The sequence below is a fragment of the Protomyctophum parallelum genome, assembly GCF_964188405.1.
Source record: "Protomyctophum parallelum genome assembly, chromosome: 20".
Taxonomy (NCBI): Eukaryota; Metazoa; Chordata; class Actinopteri; order Myctophiformes; family Myctophidae; genus Protomyctophum; species Protomyctophum parallelum.
Window position 1 is genome coordinate 27,284,902 of NC_139718.1, and position 18,395 is coordinate 27,303,296.

General features: G+C 43.2%; 1 protein-coding gene across 4 annotated transcripts in view; it reads left to right on the plus strand.

The window, feature by feature from the left end:
• The window catches only part of syne1b (spectrin repeat containing, nuclear envelope 1b), a 125,314-nt gene that overhangs the window by 64,260 nt on the left and 42,659 nt on the right, over window positions 1–18,395 (plus strand). For all 4 annotated transcript variants that reach the window (XM_083792259.1, XM_083792256.1, XM_083792257.1 and 1 more), the window contains 19 exons: window positions 6–2,166; window positions 2,549–2,886; window positions 3,111–3,255; window positions 3,535–3,753; window positions 6,914–7,182; window positions 7,728–7,893; window positions 9,204–9,359; window positions 9,883–10,035; window positions 10,409–10,591; window positions 10,940–11,077; window positions 11,461–11,646; window positions 11,920–12,042; window positions 12,773–12,955; window positions 14,509–14,652; window positions 15,510–15,698; window positions 15,969–16,109; window positions 16,417–16,530; window positions 16,815–16,976; window positions 17,613–17,807. In XM_083792259.1, the coding sequence (XP_083648385.1) occupies window positions 6–2,166; window positions 2,549–2,886; window positions 3,111–3,255; window positions 3,535–3,753; window positions 6,914–7,182; window positions 7,728–7,893; window positions 9,204–9,359; window positions 9,883–10,035; window positions 10,409–10,591; window positions 10,940–11,077; window positions 11,461–11,646; window positions 11,920–12,042; window positions 12,773–12,955; window positions 14,509–14,652; window positions 15,510–15,698; window positions 15,969–16,109; window positions 16,417–16,530; window positions 16,815–16,976; window positions 17,613–17,807 (5,365 nt within the window). The remainder of the gene's footprint in view (window positions 1–5; window positions 2,167–2,548; window positions 2,887–3,110; window positions 3,256–3,534; window positions 3,754–6,913; window positions 7,183–7,727; window positions 7,894–9,203; window positions 9,360–9,882; window positions 10,036–10,408; window positions 10,592–10,939; window positions 11,078–11,460; window positions 11,647–11,919; window positions 12,043–12,772; window positions 12,956–14,508; window positions 14,653–15,509; window positions 15,699–15,968; window positions 16,110–16,416; window positions 16,531–16,814; window positions 16,977–17,612; window positions 17,808–18,395) is intronic.

Sequence of the window (18,395 nt, forward strand, 5' to 3'; positions counted from 1 at the left end):
CATAGAACGGATGCTGAAAGTTCATCTGAGCACCTGGAGGCACTAAGGAAACTTGCAGTAGTTCTTCAAGACCAAAGAGGAACTCTTGAGGATTTAAAGGACCAGCGACAGAAAGTCATCCAGCATTTGAACTTGGATGACAAAGAGCTTGTCAAGGAACAAATAAGTCACTTTGAGCAGCGCTGGTCCCAGCTGCAAAGCCTGATCGAAAGGAAGATCCAAGATTCGGTGATGACCCTGGAGGATATGGCCCTGGTGGAGGCTCGTCTGAAAGAGGCTCGCGACTGGGCGGAGGAGCAGCAGCCGGCGCTGTCTGAGGCCATGAAGATGAGCCCTCCACCGGAACTGGCTCAGAGCTTCCTGTTCGACCACCTGAGCATCTGCAGTGAACTGGAGGCCAAGCAGCTCCTTTTAGCCCAGGCTATGAATGACGCCGACAGGGTGCTGGCTCACCTCGGCCTCAACGAAAGGCAGCGTCTGCAGCTCCTGATCGCAGACACCCAGCTGGAGGTGGAGACTCTGAGTGTGAAGGTATCGCAGCGCAGGAAGCACCTCAGCAAGGCGTTCACGGAGAGGACACAGTTCCTGATGGCCGTTGGTCAGTCCATCAACTGGGTCCAGCAGAACGAGAAGAAGGCTCAGGCAGAGGAGTACATTGCTCTGTTACCAGATGACTTGGCTAAACAGGTGCGAACATGTAGGAATATCCAGAGTAGTCTAAAGGCCTATCAGAGCGAGTTGAACTCCCTGTGGTCTCAAGGGAGGGACCTAATGAGGGATGCCAGTGAGGATGAAAAGAATGAAATACTAACAAAATTGCAGGAATTGCAGACGATCTTTGAGAAAACACTGCACAGGTGCGGCCAAAGGCTACAGGAGCTAGAAAAGGTGCTTGTGTCCCGAAAGTACTTCAAGACAGACTTGGAAAAAACATGCCAGTGGTTGAAACAAGCCGATATTATCACATTCCCTGAAATCAACCTCATGAATGGCGATGCAGAATTGGAAGTGCAGCTGCTGAAGTATCAACTAATCATAGAGCAGGCGATTGAATATGAGAACCTCCTCCTCATTGTCCAGAGAGCTGGCCAGGAGATCCTGCCGACTCTGAATGAAGTGGACCACTGCTACTTGGATGAAAAACTCAATACTCTCCCCCAGCAATACAACAGCATATTAGCACTGGCCAAAGAAAAACAGGAGAAAATCCAACAGGCTATTCTAGCAAGGAAGGAGTATGCTTCTTTCATAGATGTCACTCATAAAGCACTGAAAGAGTTGGAGGAACAATTCAATGATCTAGGATCTCAGCCCGTTGGCCTGCAGACAGAAGAGGTTGTCAGTATGCAGAGTGATTACAAAAGAATTCAGGCAGATCTCAGCAGGCTGGGTCTGGCTGTGAGTGAACTGAACCAGAAGAAAGAGGGTTTCCGTAGCACCGGTCAACCCTGGCGCCCAGAGGAGATGACCCAACTCGTCGCCCTCTACAACGGCCTCAAGAGGCTGGTAGAGCAGAAAGTCGAGCACCTGGAGGACACCTTGGAGTCATTTGAGGACCAGAAGGCCATGGGCATGCAAGTCCAGTCAGAGCTGAAGGCCACTAAAGAGCAGCTAGTTAAAGTCAGTGCAGAAACCCAATCGGCTGAGGAAAGGCTGAAGAACTACCACACGCTGGCAGGCAGTCTTCAGAGTGCCGACTCTCACCTGTCCAGGCTGATGGAGCAGATGGACACCCTAGCTCCCCGTGTGGACCAGACGGCTCACAACGCATCCAAGGATCAGGTGGTGTTGTGGCAGGAGGAACTTCGGTCCCTGCAAGCTGCTGTGGGAGAGCTGATTGAAGAGTGCGAGAACAGGTTTGTCCAGAGTAAAGACTTTGAGACGGAGATGAAGAGAACGCTGGACTGGCTGCAGCAAGTCAGGGACGATCTCAGCTGTGCCGTGATTGTGGACGTGCGGGTGGAGAAGGTTCAGGAGGAGATCCGGAAGCAGCAAATCATGCAAGAGGAGGTGCAGTCCATGCTGAGGATCGTGGCTGCCCTGAGCAGCAGGGAGAAGCAGAAATACATCAGTGCCAACGAGCATGTCCCGGCCCATGTGGATACGAGTCTGGAGGAGATGGCAAAGTTGCAGGCAGATGTTCAAAAAGCCCTGACTTCCAAACAGGTGAGATGTCCTCATATTGATCATACTGTTATGCCGTGCTCTTTTAAATGTTTTGCATTTAGTGTGTGTTGTATTGTCTGCTGTGTAGTCTGTATGTGGGCTTCCATGTGAACGTACAGTACGTATTGTGAAAATGGTTGTAAATATTTCTCTGCAGCAATATTACTAGGAGACATTATTTTTATTTGTTGGACTTGACACACTTAAGCGTTATACTCATACGACAAATAACAAAAATATCCGATCTAAAAGCCCACAATGTGTGGCACCATAAAACACTTTGATGGTATGATATTTGATTGCTAATGTTCATCACGTATTCATTAATAGCTTTCATTTGATGTATAAATCCCTTTCATATTATTTATATCTCATTGTCCAGATCACATTGGAGCAGGCACTTGTTCTGTGCCAGACGTACCACTACAGGATGCAGTCAGCCTGCGAGTGGCTGGAGGACGCTGTGTCCTTCTTGCAGCAGGCCAGCCTGGGCGTAGACGTGGAGAACTATGAGGAGTGCGTCCGGCAGCAGGAGGACATCATGGGCACTGAGCAGGAGTTCCTCATCCACCTGGAGGAGCTGCAGGCCGTGCCGCCACAGCTGGAGAAACTGGTCAAACCCATGGCTAAAGAGCAGCTCAGACTCAGTGTAGAGTCGGCACAACAGAGAGGTGTGGAGGTCCGAGACCAGCTCCAGTGTCACCACGATGTCCTGCACAGGTAGAGGGAGAATAAGAAAGATGACTATTGGCTAATCTATGCAATAGTTATGTTATCGGCTAAGCCTTTTAATATAGAAAAGGCCTGTTTGCCTGTAAAACAGTCATATGTGAACCTTTTTTGTTTGTTTGTTTGTTTGTTTTTGTTTTTTAAATTCAAATTCAGACAGAAGTGTTAACAGACAGTTGTTCACTTTCACTAACATAATGCTGTATTGTCTCCAGCTGCGTGGCCCAGTGGAAGTCGTACCAGGATGCCAGGCAGACTGTCATTGAGCTGATGAATGAGGCAGAAAAGAAGCTGACCGAGTTCTCCACTGCAAAGGCAGCCACAAGCCAGGAGGCAGAGGAGAGGCTGTGCAGCCATAGAGTATGGGAGGCCAATGCGTTCATTTTAATAATAACATTATTATGGACTACATTATGTAGTCATCACATGGTGGCATGGTTTTAAATTTGTATGAAGAAATGGACAAAAATGCAGAAAGCTCAGTTATTTAGGATGAATGGGCAAAACATTGATTGCAATAGCACTAGAAAAGTCACATTTGTTTAGTTTCAAAAACCCAATAAGCATGTAAAGACATGCCTCAAATACTTCTTTAACGTTTTAACGTGTTCTCTTTTTCTTCTTCTTTGCGCTCCACAGTCTCTTGTGTCACTGGTGAATGGCTTCCAGGAGAAGCTGAGTGGTTTAGAGGAGCAGGCCGCCCAGCTGGAGCTGGTAGGGAGTGATGCCAGCAAGGCCACTATCAGCCGCTCCATGACCACTGTGTGGCAGCGCTGGACGCGTCTGCGCAGTGTGGCACGGGGACAGGAGAGGGTCCTAGAAGACACGGCACAGGAATGGAGGACCTTCAGAGAGAAGGTACTGTACTACACAGAACACATGAGAGTTTGTCAACCGACACCAGGCCTGTGTTGCAACTTGTATGTCTTAATTTTTTTTTGCCATAAAACATCAAAAGAAATAAGCAAATCCAATATTAGTCTTTGATACGAATTATTTATTTTGTACTATACAGTACCTACTTTTATAAGCCTCAGCCTGGCAGTTGGTACCATATGAAGTGCTAAAATCCTCCCTTTTGGCCTCAGCCCAAATGTTAATGGTGAGGTCACCCTGTTTTTCCCCTTCAGAATTTACGGTACGCTCCCTCCCCTTCCCCACTTAATTATCCTTTTAAACATTATCTCTCCTCTCTTCACAGCTTTCAGTTTCAATATCGTGTGCTATGAACAATATGCAAGAGCCCAGTGTGGTTTCTCTTTGGTGCTGGTAAAGCCAGATGAGGGGGATTCTCCAACACCATACGAGACATCCATGTACCATGTTGGTGTTTGGGCGGCGGGGCACATCCAGCTAAACGCACGCCACCCACTTACAGTCCACAAAAAAGAAACCTAAATAGGGGTCCAGTCTGATTTCCCTTAGTCTCTCAACTCTCTTCCAGACTTTCACCAAATTGCAAAGGTTGTGACAGGAAACTGTCATCATCTTGTGATTTACGTTCAGATGTCTTTAAATATCTTAAATATATTTTTGAATTCCCATTTCTGCTAATCAGCAAGCGAGATGGGATTCGACTGTTTCAATTTACAATGAGACTTATTACTCAACTGCGAAGGCTAAACGAAACGGGAGTTCGGGAACGGGATTCATATAATCTGCTTTGTGTATTTGTGACAGATCTACCTGAACAAGTTACATGGTCAGTGAATATTATTTAACATTTTGTGAATATTCTTTAACATTTTTTTTTTTTTCTACATTTTGTGAATATTTTTAAACATTTTGTAAATATTCTTTTACATTTTGTGAATATTCTTTTACATTTTGTGAATATTCTTTTACATTTTGTGAATATTTGTAAAACTTTGTGAACGTTCTCAGATCCGTTTCCTGCTTTCCCTCCTTATTTTCTTTCTTACGGGCAGTTGATTTCTTTCAACTGCTTCCAGTTCCCACCTGATGTTGTGTGGGAGTTCAGACTGATCCAGATCGTACTGAATAACTGCCAGCTTGCATAAGGTCTTCAGACTAGGACTCAAGTCTAAGATGAACAGGCCACAGTCTTCATAGAGGATGATACGATCTCCCACAATGCAACAGCAGCAAGAACACATCCTTGATGGGCTGTTCCCCTTGGGCTTAACCTCCTTCCAGGAGAAAGTATCTGGATTGAATTTCCACACATCATTCATATGCCGAGATTTGTTCTCACCACCAAATATGTACAGCTCTCCATTGTAGGTAAAGGCTGAATGATTACTGCGTGTTTCTGGAAGAGGCTGTGTAGAAGGTGTGACCGTCCAGTGGTTGGTCTCTGTGTCAAACACTCTGATGGTGTTGTAGTACTCAACCGGGTCCCACCTGTAGCCCCCAAATACAAACATCTTTGTCCCGATGATGGTGGCAGAGTGATTTGATGTAGCAAGTGAAGGAGTTCCTCTGGTGTTAATTAAAGTCCAGACCATTGTGGCGGTGTCCAACTTGTAGATGTCATTGACTTGTCCACCACGGGTCCATCCTCCATGAATGTACATGACCTTCTCCAACACACAGGCTGAGTGGTTTGCCCTCCCCCCTGGATCAGCCCCAGAAACCCTGGGTTTGGACCATGTGTGGGCGTCGACATCAAATGCATAAAGCCCGTTGCAGAGACGTATGAAATGTCCTTGACCAGTTTGCTGAAACCCTCCCCAGATGTAGACGATCTCTCCTACCAGCACAGCTGTGTGGTTGAAGCGCCAGGAGGGAACCTCTCTTTTTCCAGTCGTCACTGGAGACAACTTTGTCCAGCATAGAGACACTCTGTTGAAGACGTACACAGCCATGGGATCAGAATAGTTCCTAGTACTTGAGTCGTTCCAATCAGGAAAGGCGTAAACTTCATGTCCGATCGCTACGGCAGCACCTCTGCACGTATTCTCTGGAACCTCTGGTCCTTTGATTCTGGACACTGTGTAGTGAAACATGTCAGCCTGCCTGCCTGCCTGTCTCTCTGTCAGGCCTGCCTGTCTTTCAGCTTATATAGAGTGACCAGAGCTGTGGTGTGACATCACATGACATCAGCACACTGCCAATCGGACTGATATGCCCATTTATGGAGAGCTCTGATGTCAACAATACATGCCCATATATGGAGATGTCTGATGTCAACAATACATGCCCATATGATCTCTGATGTCGTCAATACATGCCCATATGATCTCTGATGTCATCAATACATGCCCATATGATCTCTGATGTCATCAATACATGCCCGCATATCAGCATACCAATATGCCCATATATGGAGATCTTCAGTCCCTGTTCCTTTCATGACGTGTCAATGACATCATAGCTGTGTCATTAATGACATCATAGACGTGTAATTAATTACATCAAAAAAGTGTAATTAATTACATCATAGACGTGTCATTAATGACTGTACATCACGACTCTAAAGTTGTAATATTGCGATTATACAACAGTTACCCTTAAAGGACCACTTCACCACTGTTCAACCTATCTTCATATAATAGGTCCTCAGTAATAATCATGATAAAAAATTTCTATTCAATCTGTGTCTCATAGGAGGGCTGTGGGCAGTTCACAAACCAGTCTGTGTCTCATGGGAGGGCTGTGGGCAGTTCACAAACCAGTCGGTGTCTCATGGGAGGGCTGTGGGCAGTTCACAAACCAGTCGGTGTCTCATGGGAGGGCTGTGGGCAGTTCACAAACCAGTCTGTGTCTCATAGGAGGGCTGTGGGCAGTTCACAAACCAGTTTGTGTCTCATGGGAGGGCTGTGGGCAGTTCAGAAACCAGTCTGTGTCTCTTGGGAGGGCTGTGGGCACCAGTTGCTAGTTCAAAACGCATTGTATTGTTTAGTGTTAGACACATTATGGACAAAAGTCTACTAGAATACTATTTTGAAAATAGCAGATCTGCAAGCTCGCTACACATTGTAGATCTTCTACTTTCACCAAATGTTCACCCACACAAACAGTGATGCCATGTGGTTCATTATTTTTTATTGCCAAGATGGTGAAGCTGGGAGACGTGTCTGATGAGCTACAGAGTCGTGTCCCTGACACGGCTGTGGAGAAGGCCTCCAAAGCCACCCTGCAGTCCCTGCTGGACCAACACGACCTGCTCAGCCAGGACATCGAGCGAGAGCTCTCCTCCCTCACGCTGCTACGGCAGTATGCCCTCAGCCTGCTGCACGACGTGGAAGTGCCTTCACCAACCAATGAGCAGGATGAGCTGCCCAGTCTGAAAGAGATCCGAGTTGTACAAGACCAACTGGAAAGGTAATGACAAATTAACTTACAGTATAAAAAAACGACTTGTTGTTAATGAGAACTTGATGTTTGTTTTGACCCCTGATTGGCTCAGCTTATACAATTCAAGGAAATGGATCTAATATGTCTATAATAAAATCTAATATTTACAATGCCTCTAGCATAGCTGGGCAATATTGCTGTATTTCTAATTGGTTTGTGCAATAGATACTGCACATGCCTTGCCCTGGTCTCATCACAGCATATTCATATCAATAATGTTTGCTATGTTTTCTCATATCTTTTTATTATTATTATTATTATTATTTTATTTTTTTGTGAACATGGTTGGCCAATCATCCAATAATGTGATGTGTGAAGTCAATGGTTAACAGATTCTACCTAAAATGGTCTAATTTGGTAAACCACCAAAAAATGCCTAAAGGAGATGAAAAAAGAAAAAAGAAACAAACAATTTACAAATTACAAATATTTGACCCATGTCTAATTCTGTCATTTTAAATTATTTTATAGTCTAGGATACTGAGTTCAGCGTTTTGCTTGTTTCCATCCAGCCTTCTGACACAGTCCAGGACCAAGCGTGCCCAGACAGGCCATGAGCTCAGGGACAGAGAGGATGTAGAGAAGGACCTCAGTGTTGTAAAAGCCTGGATCCAGCAGACCAGAGAGCTTCTCCTCAACCCCACCCCAGACATTGATGCTCTGCTACAAGAACTGGAGGTAAGGCTATGTTGTCCTATCTAAATTGGTTTATATTTTGTTGTACGATGGTGTCGCTTGATATGTTGTGAGCTTGTAAATCCGCTATTTTGGGCGAGCGGCACCATGAAACTAGTATACGTCAAAGTCCCACGGTTTAACATCCATTTTTGTGTTTTTGTTGTTGACAACTGTTCTGTTGGAACTACAATTCAATGAATTCAGTTCTAAACAAAAACACGGACATAGCCGGCGCTCCAAAACTAATGCTCCGGGTTCCTAGCGCTGAGATTATTACGCCCGTAACAACAACAAAACTTATGTGAAATGGTTATTAAAAAATATACCAGTGAAAGATTTAATCAAAAACGACTTTGGTTCAATTGAAAAAGTCAAGTACTCAAGTCTTTGTCGCCTATAACTGTGGATAGTCAGTCCGAGTCGTAAAGATCAGATTTATTACAGGTTTGAATGCACACATTATTGTCTCCACCAGGCCGAAGGCATGTGGGGAGAGTATGTTTTGCACTCCGTCCGTCCGCGTGTCCGTCCGTGTGTGTGTCCGTGTGTCCGTGTGTCCGTGAACAGCTAATCTCGGCCACCGTTAACCCGGTCGATGCCATATTTTGCACACACACTCCCTGGATGCCAACGATGAACCTCTGCCCCAAACTTTCCAGAACAGCCTGTTATAGCGCCACCAGGAGGCCACTTTGTGCAAAACAAGTTTTTGCACAGTACACATACAGATTTTGTCCAAACATCACGCAAATTGGTACACAGTCTCTCTAGAGCCATTCAACGAAAAGGGTCTTTCAGATTTATCAGACTCCATCCTGATTGGTTAAGATTGGCTTCCAAAGTTCACAGGAGTGCTCAGTTTCAAACAAAATGCTGCAAATCATGAACACATCGCGTGATTTCCGTGAAATTGTGCACCCACATTCCCACTAGGCCGAGGACGAAATGCCACATGAACAATTTCAACTCAGCCTCAAGGTGGCGCTATAACTGGCCGAAAAGTGTTTTTACCTCTAACTGCACGGATCTGTGGATAACCTGGTGGAGACCTGTGCCCGGAAGGGCACTTTTTCTAGTTCATAGTGATTTTTGATGGTGTACTGTGCAGTTGGTGTTGCAGCCTGGTAGGCACACATACATTTGTTCCAATATCTGTTCCTGCCGGTCCCACACAATACATGTACAGGTTGATTGGTCAATTCGTGTGAAAAATTTGCCACCATAGACGGACACAAATATGCTTCTAGATGGCTCGATTTGATAAAAAAGCGTATATATCTGTGTTGGATTATTATATTTCTTATGCACAGGTTGTACATGGTGATGTCATCACCTACCGCCAGAATGTGGATAAAATTGCTGAGCAGCAGCAGAGCAAGTACCTGGACCTCTACACCATTCTGCCATCAGAGATCTCCATGCAGCTGGCTGAGGTGTCCCTTGCTTTAGGTGCCATTGAGGACCAGGTACTGTATAAAGATCAACCATTTAATGTCACTGAAACAGTAAATAATGATTCCTTTACTGGGGATTTATATGCAAATTACAGTAGTCTACTACTGCATGTTAGTAACATACAGGGTTGATTTCATGCTCTACTCATCAAAGGGACAATCTGGGACTTACAGTATGTTAATGAATAAAATGTTATGGTAACCAATCTGTATGGTATATGAGTATTTTGATACAATAACAAGCACATCTGCAGTGGTTGGAGGTAGTCTCCTTGTTCTTCTATTGAGCAGTTTAGACTCTTGGGTCAGGTAGAACACCTACTGGTTGGCAATAAGTTATTTGAAGCAGACCACACACTGGATTGGACACTGACGCGATGCCAACTGTGAGACAACGGACATAAAATGTACAAATTGTATCGTTAAGCTACCACAAAAACGGAAAGGACAACTACATTAGAGTAGACTAGGATAGTAGCCAAAAGAGAACAATACACTGGTATGTGTCTTTTCATATCTCTTGTCAATGTTATAGGTTCTTTCCAAAGAGAGAGAAATTCAGAAAACTAGAGACATTAAGGAGGACTTCAGCTCCCGGATCCATGATGCATCTGAGAAACTGAAAGCAGTCTCTGCCAAATTCAAGGAAAAATCCCCTGACATCGATCATGCCAAAGAAGAAGTCAAGGTGGGTTAGCCAAAAACGACATGTAATACATTCCTTCTTTCCTTATCTCACCATGGTAGTCTTAATGCATTTATAGGCAAATACAATTAACCATCCCTATTTTGGGAATGTCAAAATCGAAGATTTTCAGATTATCTCATAATTTTTCAAGATTTTTCAAAATGTTTTGAAATTAGCAGATATGACCACTGCAGGCCACAGCACGTCATAGTGCGACACATAGTGCGACACATCGTGAGCTTGTAGATAACTTGTGGTTAAACTAATGTGTATGAATTCCTCTAGGGGTACAATGAATGTGATATTACACTTTTGTGATTTAGATTATCACGACATGAAATTATGCATGTCTGACCCATGTTTACTTTCTCAGAGCCTGGCTGAGGACTTGGACAGCTGTGGTTTCACTCTATCAGAACTGGACACTGCTGTACAAGAGTTTGGTCGACGGAACCCCCTACTGGCCAAACAGCTGAGTGATGCCATCAACAAGCTGTCCGAAATCCATCACCACACGACCCGGCTAGCAGACTGCAGGAACAACTGGCTGAAAAAGGTCAGTGGTTATTTCTTATTTATTCCATGTGTTATGGCTATTTGCTCATGCAAGGTACTGCTCTATCAGTGGATTATGACAATAGGTGAGCCAACTTTCAGACACTAGTCACATCCATCAGCCCAAATGCTAGTTATCTTTGACTTTGGTGTATTTTAACAGTGCCTTTGCAGAAAACCTCCAGGCTATTTTACATCTTAAAACCATACTTGGCTGGCAAAAAAGAGAAAGTGTCTGGTTTTCTTTTTAATCCATTAGCCAATTAAAAACAAAGTTGTTGTACCACATCTGATTATGACCTGTAGTTTCACATTCTCTTATGTCTCGTGTCTTATCTTGGCTTTGCAGGCGGTGTGCTATTTAGATGAGTACAATGAGATGCTGGACTTCATTGTGAGGTGGTCAGAGAAAGCCAAAAGCCTGGTGAGGGCAAACATCATCTGGAACTCCTCTGTTCATCTGCAGGAGCAGATAAGGATGTACCAGGTAGGTCATGTATCTGCAGATTGGAGCTAGTTTAGTAATCAATCCTAGTAGAGAATAGAGAATGTGTTTAAAATAGAACAGGTGGGCAGTCTAACCGCCTCAGTAATAGCTTTTTAGATTGATTTACTGTATGAATAAATCTCCAGAAGCTATTAGATTGAATGAAGCATGGAGCAGTAGTGTACAAGTCAGGTTCAAATCCATACATTTACAACACATGTTCAAGCAAGAACTTTAGTCTGAGAATCTGAGATATATTCTTCTTAGAACGCTTCAGTATTATGTATAATTAAAAGGTCTTATACAAGGAAACCTGCACCTCTTTCTAATCACATTTCACCCACCTCTCAAACCAACAATTATCCTTTGCCCTTTGTGTTCAGGCCGTCTTGCGCGAGTCTCGGGAGCTCCATGGAGACCTGGAGTCGATGGGGGAGAAGGTGGAGCTCCTCTCCGAAGTGCTGCAGGTGGAGGCCTTGAGCCAGCAGGTGTGTGAGCTCAGCCGCCACACTGAGGAGCTCCAGCAGAGCATCAAGACTCGTCTCCAGAGCCTGCAGGATGCAGACAAGGTACTGAGAAACACAATTATGGATCTAATGTCTCCATGCAGACGTTTTCACTGTTGTTTTACTATGTGTGTCTAGTTTTTATGTTAATTCCCCTGAACTGATAACATTGTATACTTATGCTAGTAGTAAATTCTTGTTTTTGTTTTCTTTATTAGAAAATGTGACACGGCTTCTGATAACTGTTGACATGTACAGTACAGCCAGTAAATGTTTCAGTTAATACTTAATACACTAATAAATAAATGATTTACATCTGGCATGATCTTCCTGCAGAGTATGGAGGCGCTGGAGTACGAGGTGAAGGCCTTACATGTTGCTATTGAACAAGTCCAAGCCACACTGACCTCCCCAGAGTTGGCTCGCCAGAGTCTTAAAGAGCAGCTGACTCAAAGACAGGTGAATATAAAACTCCCTTAAAGCTGTGTCACATGTAGGGGCTGCAATCTGCATTCAAAGATTTTCCTAGAAGCTCTGTCATTGGTCGATTTGCCTGTCTACTTCCTGATTGGTTCTCGGGTTTTTTCCGACCAATGACAAAGCTTCTAGGAACATCTTTGAATGCAGATTGCGACCCCTAGATGTGTCACAGAGACTACCGGTACATTTTCTTTGGGAGTGTTTTACACATTGCTGGCTGTCTGAATACCAAAAAAATATTTTTTTAATTATTGCTTATAGCAGCTTTAATAGTCCATTATAAGCTCCTAGTCTATCGGCTGTATGCTGATTGGTTTGAACTTGACTGACTGCAGGCGATGTCTAAGCACTGATACATTGTTTGATCAGGCTCCTGATTCACTTGTAAGGTGTAAGACCACAATGCAAACAAGTCCCCTGGACTTTGTTATGTTATCCTTTAGCCTAAATGCTTTACTGTACCTTTGTGCTATTTACATTTTTATTTACTAAGTAAGTAACCAATCAATCAAAGGTCTTGACTATATGACTATATGAAAATATATTGTATAATACGGAGTGAACAGTCAATAATCTTGTCTTGTCAGAATTGTCTCATAAGAAGTTAAAGAAGTTTAAAAAGAAGCAGATGAGAGCTAAGAAAAGGGTTAAAAGGAACATTTATTTCAACTGTGAAGGATCTAAACTTTCAGTCTTGTTATTTTGACAGCGTCTACTGGCTGACATGGAGGGCTTCAAACAGCAGGTACAAGCGGTGCAGTTGTGTCAGAGTGCTCTGCGGGTCCCAGAGGAAGTAATGCCTAACCTCGCCATCTGTCGCACGGCTCTACGTCTACAGCAGGAAGCCAGTCAGTTGCAGCATGTCGCCATTCAGCAGTGCAACATCCTGCAGGTACAGTAGAGGGAGCCATCACTGCATGACAATAATATGACACAGCGCAGTGAAATGAATTATGTCACATTGTGTCAGCAATGCATGCAGTTATAGTAGTTTAACACTTTAATCATTTTGGAAAGAACATTTTGTCATCCATAAAAAAAAACATTATGATATGAGTTTTTTCTGAATTGTTTTAACTAGTCCTTACCCGTTCTGAATATATGAACAGCAAATTATGTTCAGTGTGGGGAATTGTTTCAGATGCCTGCCTGGGGGCGGTGTGAAAAAGGGTAGGTGCGTTGGAGCAGTGTTTCTCAACCTTTTTTGTCCCAGGGCACACTTTTCATAGCCTAAAAATCTCGGGGCACACCTAGATATACGGTGTGTGTATTATACTGTATATATATATATATATTTACTATATATAATTATATATATATATAGTAAATATATATATTATATATAATATATATATAATATATATATATATATAGAATATTAGTGGTCCATGACATGAAAATGTTTGAGAACCACTGCTCTAAAACAACATTGGACAATGATGTTTGACAGTCAGCAATATTGTTTCTTATTCTAGATTTATTTATTATTATTATTATTTTCGGATTTTCTGACTTGATCTGGCCTGTTAACATTTTCATAGACCTGGTTGCTTGTTTCCCTCTCAGTCAATGTGGCGACCCTGGTCAGAGCCGTGTTGACTGTTGTGGTTCCGTATGATAATTAGCTTAGCACACAACAGCTAGGAGGATGCAGCAGGCTGCTGCCGTCATGTTTAACAGTATTTTGCGCAATTTATGTCCCCACATTTATACTTTAGTAGAAGTAGAAATTTAACGTGTTGCTGACTGCACACACACGCACACACACCCTCACACACACACACACACACACACACACACACACACACACACACACACACACACACACACACACACACACACACACACACACACAATATCCCGGTCACTGTGAAGGCTGTAGTACTGTAAATATGACATGAATATGAATGCAAAGTAGTGGTTGATGTGTGGACAGGCAAGCTGTTGCTGTAGTGCATGGTGAGATGTGTGCAAATGGTGTAGTTTGGTAGGAGAAGACGGCCAAAGGATGCAACACACACACACACAGTCAGCGGCGCCAAATTGTATAGGGCTCTATTTGTTGTGTTGCGGCGGTAGCTAGAGGAAGCATGCCAGTGGGGTAACGGTGAGAACGGTGGCCTGTAATGCAGGTGTCGCCAAGGGGCGGAGGTGTGTGAGGGTGCGAGGTTAATTCACTAATAAATTCATTATTAATCATTAATGTGTCAAATCGAAAAAAGGGCTTCGTTAAGACCTCCATATTATTATGGTCAATGCCTGTGTGAAAAGTGGGAGCGATTGGTGCAGGCAATGAGGAGATACGCCGGTGTTTCTGACATTCATTCATTCATTCATTCATTCATTGTTAGAATTATAGTATGATGATACACAAGACTATTAAATGTTCTTTAAATATAGTAGATATAATTTTAGAATGAAACCCTTCATTTTGTCCCCCTTTAGGAGGCAGTGGTACAGCATGAGCAGTATGAAATGGAAGTAAGAGACCTCCAGGGGCTGATAGAGGAAGCCCACCGGGTCATCCAGGACCTTCCCATTGCCACCAGTAACATCCAGGAGCTACAGGCCCAGATCCTCCACCATGAAGTATGCTGCATTCTGTTTTGTCTAACATCTGTCGAATGTAAACCAAAACTGTTGCCTTTCAGGAAATGGATCCAATGTAGTTATTATTCATTACTATAGTCACAAGCTCTTGTTAATACCTTTTATTGGTTAATATTAGGCATGTAACGATACACTCAACTCACGATACGATACGTATCACGATATGAGGTTCACGATACGATCTTTCACTATATTTTCAACACAATTATTTTCCAGACAAATGACCAAAAATGTTTTTTTTTATGATTTATCTTCCCCCCCGCCCCAAACTTTTTTCACATTTTTTATTTAACTACATTGCAAAAGTAGCATTACTTTTCATGTAAAATCACTTAATTTATGCGCAACAACTGTAAAGCTTTCTTGTTTAAACCTAGCTTGAGTTAACATGTGGCATCTTAGGATAGATGTAGACCTATTTGACAGTGCAGAAACATAATTGCCTTCCTTGATGTATTAATGAGCATCAATAACGACCATCACCTGGGCACAGTCAGACACATACAGTACAGCTCCCCTCTGCAGGCCTCTACTACTGAAAGTGACTGCATGGAGTCTGTCTCACTAGCCCCCCCTAAAAAAAATATATATAAATAAAGTTTTTTGATTGAATTGCGATATACGATATATCGTTACATGCCTAGTTAATATTGATAAAACTCTAAATTGGTCATAATTTGTGTCAAGCTCTGCACACACATGTGCATCAGCTGTACCGATTCAGTGGCATCAGTCAAAACTTCTGAAGCCATCGTTTGCGCTGCTGATAAGCATTTACATTACCACCCTCAAACTACATTTTACACTATTTCCACTGGGATTTTTTTCTGAAACAGGAGCTGGCTCAGAAGATCAAAGGTTACCAGGAGCAGATTGCATCCCTGAATTCCAAGTGTAAAATGCTGGCAGTGAAAGCCAAGCATGCCACCATGCTGCTGACTGTGACGGATGTGGAGGCACTGCCTGAAGGGCTGGAGGACACAGATGGAGAGAAGCCTAAGAAATCTTCAGCACAAGCTATCATGGTAAGATATTTACCATTGAAGCTGTTTGTTCACATATTTTATTTTAGCCTCAATGCTTTTCTGTATTTATTGTCTCAATGCCTATGTGAACTTAATAAAAAAAAAAGCTTAATATTCACCTTTCTGGCTTTGAGTAAACCTTTCTTTTCAATTTCCTGATTGCTTACAGTATGTCTGTGGTGCTACTGACCATATTCATGCGGCGAGCATTTCCCTCTACAGCAAAATGGATGCTGTGTTATTAAAGTCTTTGAATATTTCCTATGACAGGTGACTGCCGGTCGCTGTCATACCCTCCTGTCTCCTGTCACAGAGGAGTCTGGGGAGGAGGGCACTAACAGTGAAGTCTCATCTCCTCCTGTCTGTCGCTCCCCTTCTCCTGTCTCTCACACTGAGGCATCTGTTAACAAGGTACCCTTCTGCTTTCTCTCTCTCTCTCTCTCTCTCTCTCTCTCTCTCTCTCTCTCTCTCTCTCTCTCTCTCTTAGATTCATGATTTTTTTCTTTTTTTCTTATTGGGTTTAATTAAGGTAACTCTGGTAGACTAAAAGGTTGCGGAAATAGAATCTACAAGGTTGTGAACTTGAAATCTCAAAAGATTTAGATAGACATACCTAAAATAGGGTCACCATAAGGCATCTCTAGCACACAGTAAAAGCTGTAGCACTCAATCTCTGTGCAGTACATTTCATTATTATGACTCTTGTGTCTTCTTTCAGATGAGTCAAGGAACTCTCACAAGAGCTCCCATACAAGAACTATATGACCCCACATTTGAGTCTGTGGCTCATCTAGATGACCTGCAGCGTTCATGGGAGACATTGAAGAACGTGGTATGTGTTTGCTACGAGACCACAGTGTTGTGGTTTATTGATTCCAGATAATCTTAAGGGATAAAGGGACCCAACAGAATCTTTAATTGAAACATGAGTATGTAGTCTACTCGGCCTCCCCACTTTTTCCCCCATCCTTCATGACACAATATTTTGTTCAGAGATTGTAAATAATGTCCCAGATTACACCTGTAACCGTTTCAACAGAATTAGATCTGTCAAGTGGCTGATACATTAGATTAGTAGCATCCCACCATGGCAATATCCAATCCATCTTGTTACAGATCAGTGAAAAGCAAAGGTCACTGTATGAAGCTCTGGAGAAGCAGCAGCGCTACCAGGGATCCCTCCAGTCTATCTCTTCCAGGATGGAGGCAATGGAGGCCAAACTCAGTGAGCCTGTGGAGCCAGAGAAGAATCCAGAGAGTCACATGGATGGCCATCAGGTGAAACACTGACTGACCATACTCTCATTATGTTTCTATTTATTTACTGTACATACTTCATCAGAGCTTTTTTCCGTTTCTTTACAAATTAAACCTATTTCAGTAAATTATTTAGGCTATTTAACTTATGTACTGTAAGTAGATGCACTGCACTCTCTAATATTATGTGGGGAAAAGGTCACTTTGGTATTGGTATATTTTCACCATGTGAAATCATAATTATGTTCAATATTATTCTGTGTTATACAATATCTGTGTCAGTGCATCTTAAATGAGAGGTATTTTAGAGCAGTGGTTCTCAAACATTTTCATCTCAAGGGCCCCCAAATTGATATGTATTTGGCTGTGCATCCCCATATGAAAATATTTTGTGCCAGGGACCCCCATTCAAGAAGATATTTGTCCAAATTTGACAACATTTCTTAAAAAATAGCCGATCTACAAGCTCAAAACACGTTGCAATATGACACCTTGTGAGTTTGTTTCCTAGACAAAATTTTGAATAGGATTTAAGTGTTTAAACTATTCCTTATTTTGCTGGGAACCCCCTGGAACCCCCTCAAAGACCCCTGGGGGTCCCCAGACCCCACTTTGAGAACCAGTGTTTTGGAGCTCTAACACTGTTTTTCTGTGTAGGCTGTCATGAAAGAGATTGACAGTCTCCAGGAAGAGATAGACAGGCTGCAGGCGAGCTTCACAGAAGAACTGGCTTGTGATAGTGCAGACACAGACATGGCCGATCAGCTGGCCATGCAGTCATCCCTCGCTGTCCTGGCTGAAAGAATGGCCACCATCCACATGAAGGCCTCGGGGAGATTGCAGCTACTGGAGGTAGCCTCTTAAATCTGACGCATTTTAAAACTAACAACAGCACTTGAAACACCATATTATTTGCAAAGTATAGTATATTGCAATTTTCTGCAATATTTGATACGGTTGTCAATTAAATCCTCATAAAACGCCTTGAGAGCTGGGTTGGCTTCTAAGGGCTGGGCTACACTGGGCGTGGGAGTCTGCAACGGTAAGCTGTCACAGTGTCACTATAATCAATGGAACCCAGCTACACCAAGCGTTGGTGTGGGGCGCAGGTAGTGCGTAAGCTGCGCACGTGAACTTTTTTACGCAAGTGCTCTATTTTTCCGTGTGTGAGCGGGGGTTACGCAGCCCTTTGCCTCGCCTTCATAGGAAGAAAAAAAACAGTAAATACAGAACTCCCCGTAGGACTGACGAATTGTCGATGGAGCCACACCTACTGTAGCTGCTTCTGTTCCGCTCCGCCAACAGCAGGGTTCCATACTTCCATTCCGTCCCCAGTGTAGCCCGGCGTAAAAATGTGTTCTAACCTGGTCCTAAACATACGTCACAAGGACATTAGTCAGAGGCCATATGTCAGAGAAATATGACCTTGGGCCTTTGCTG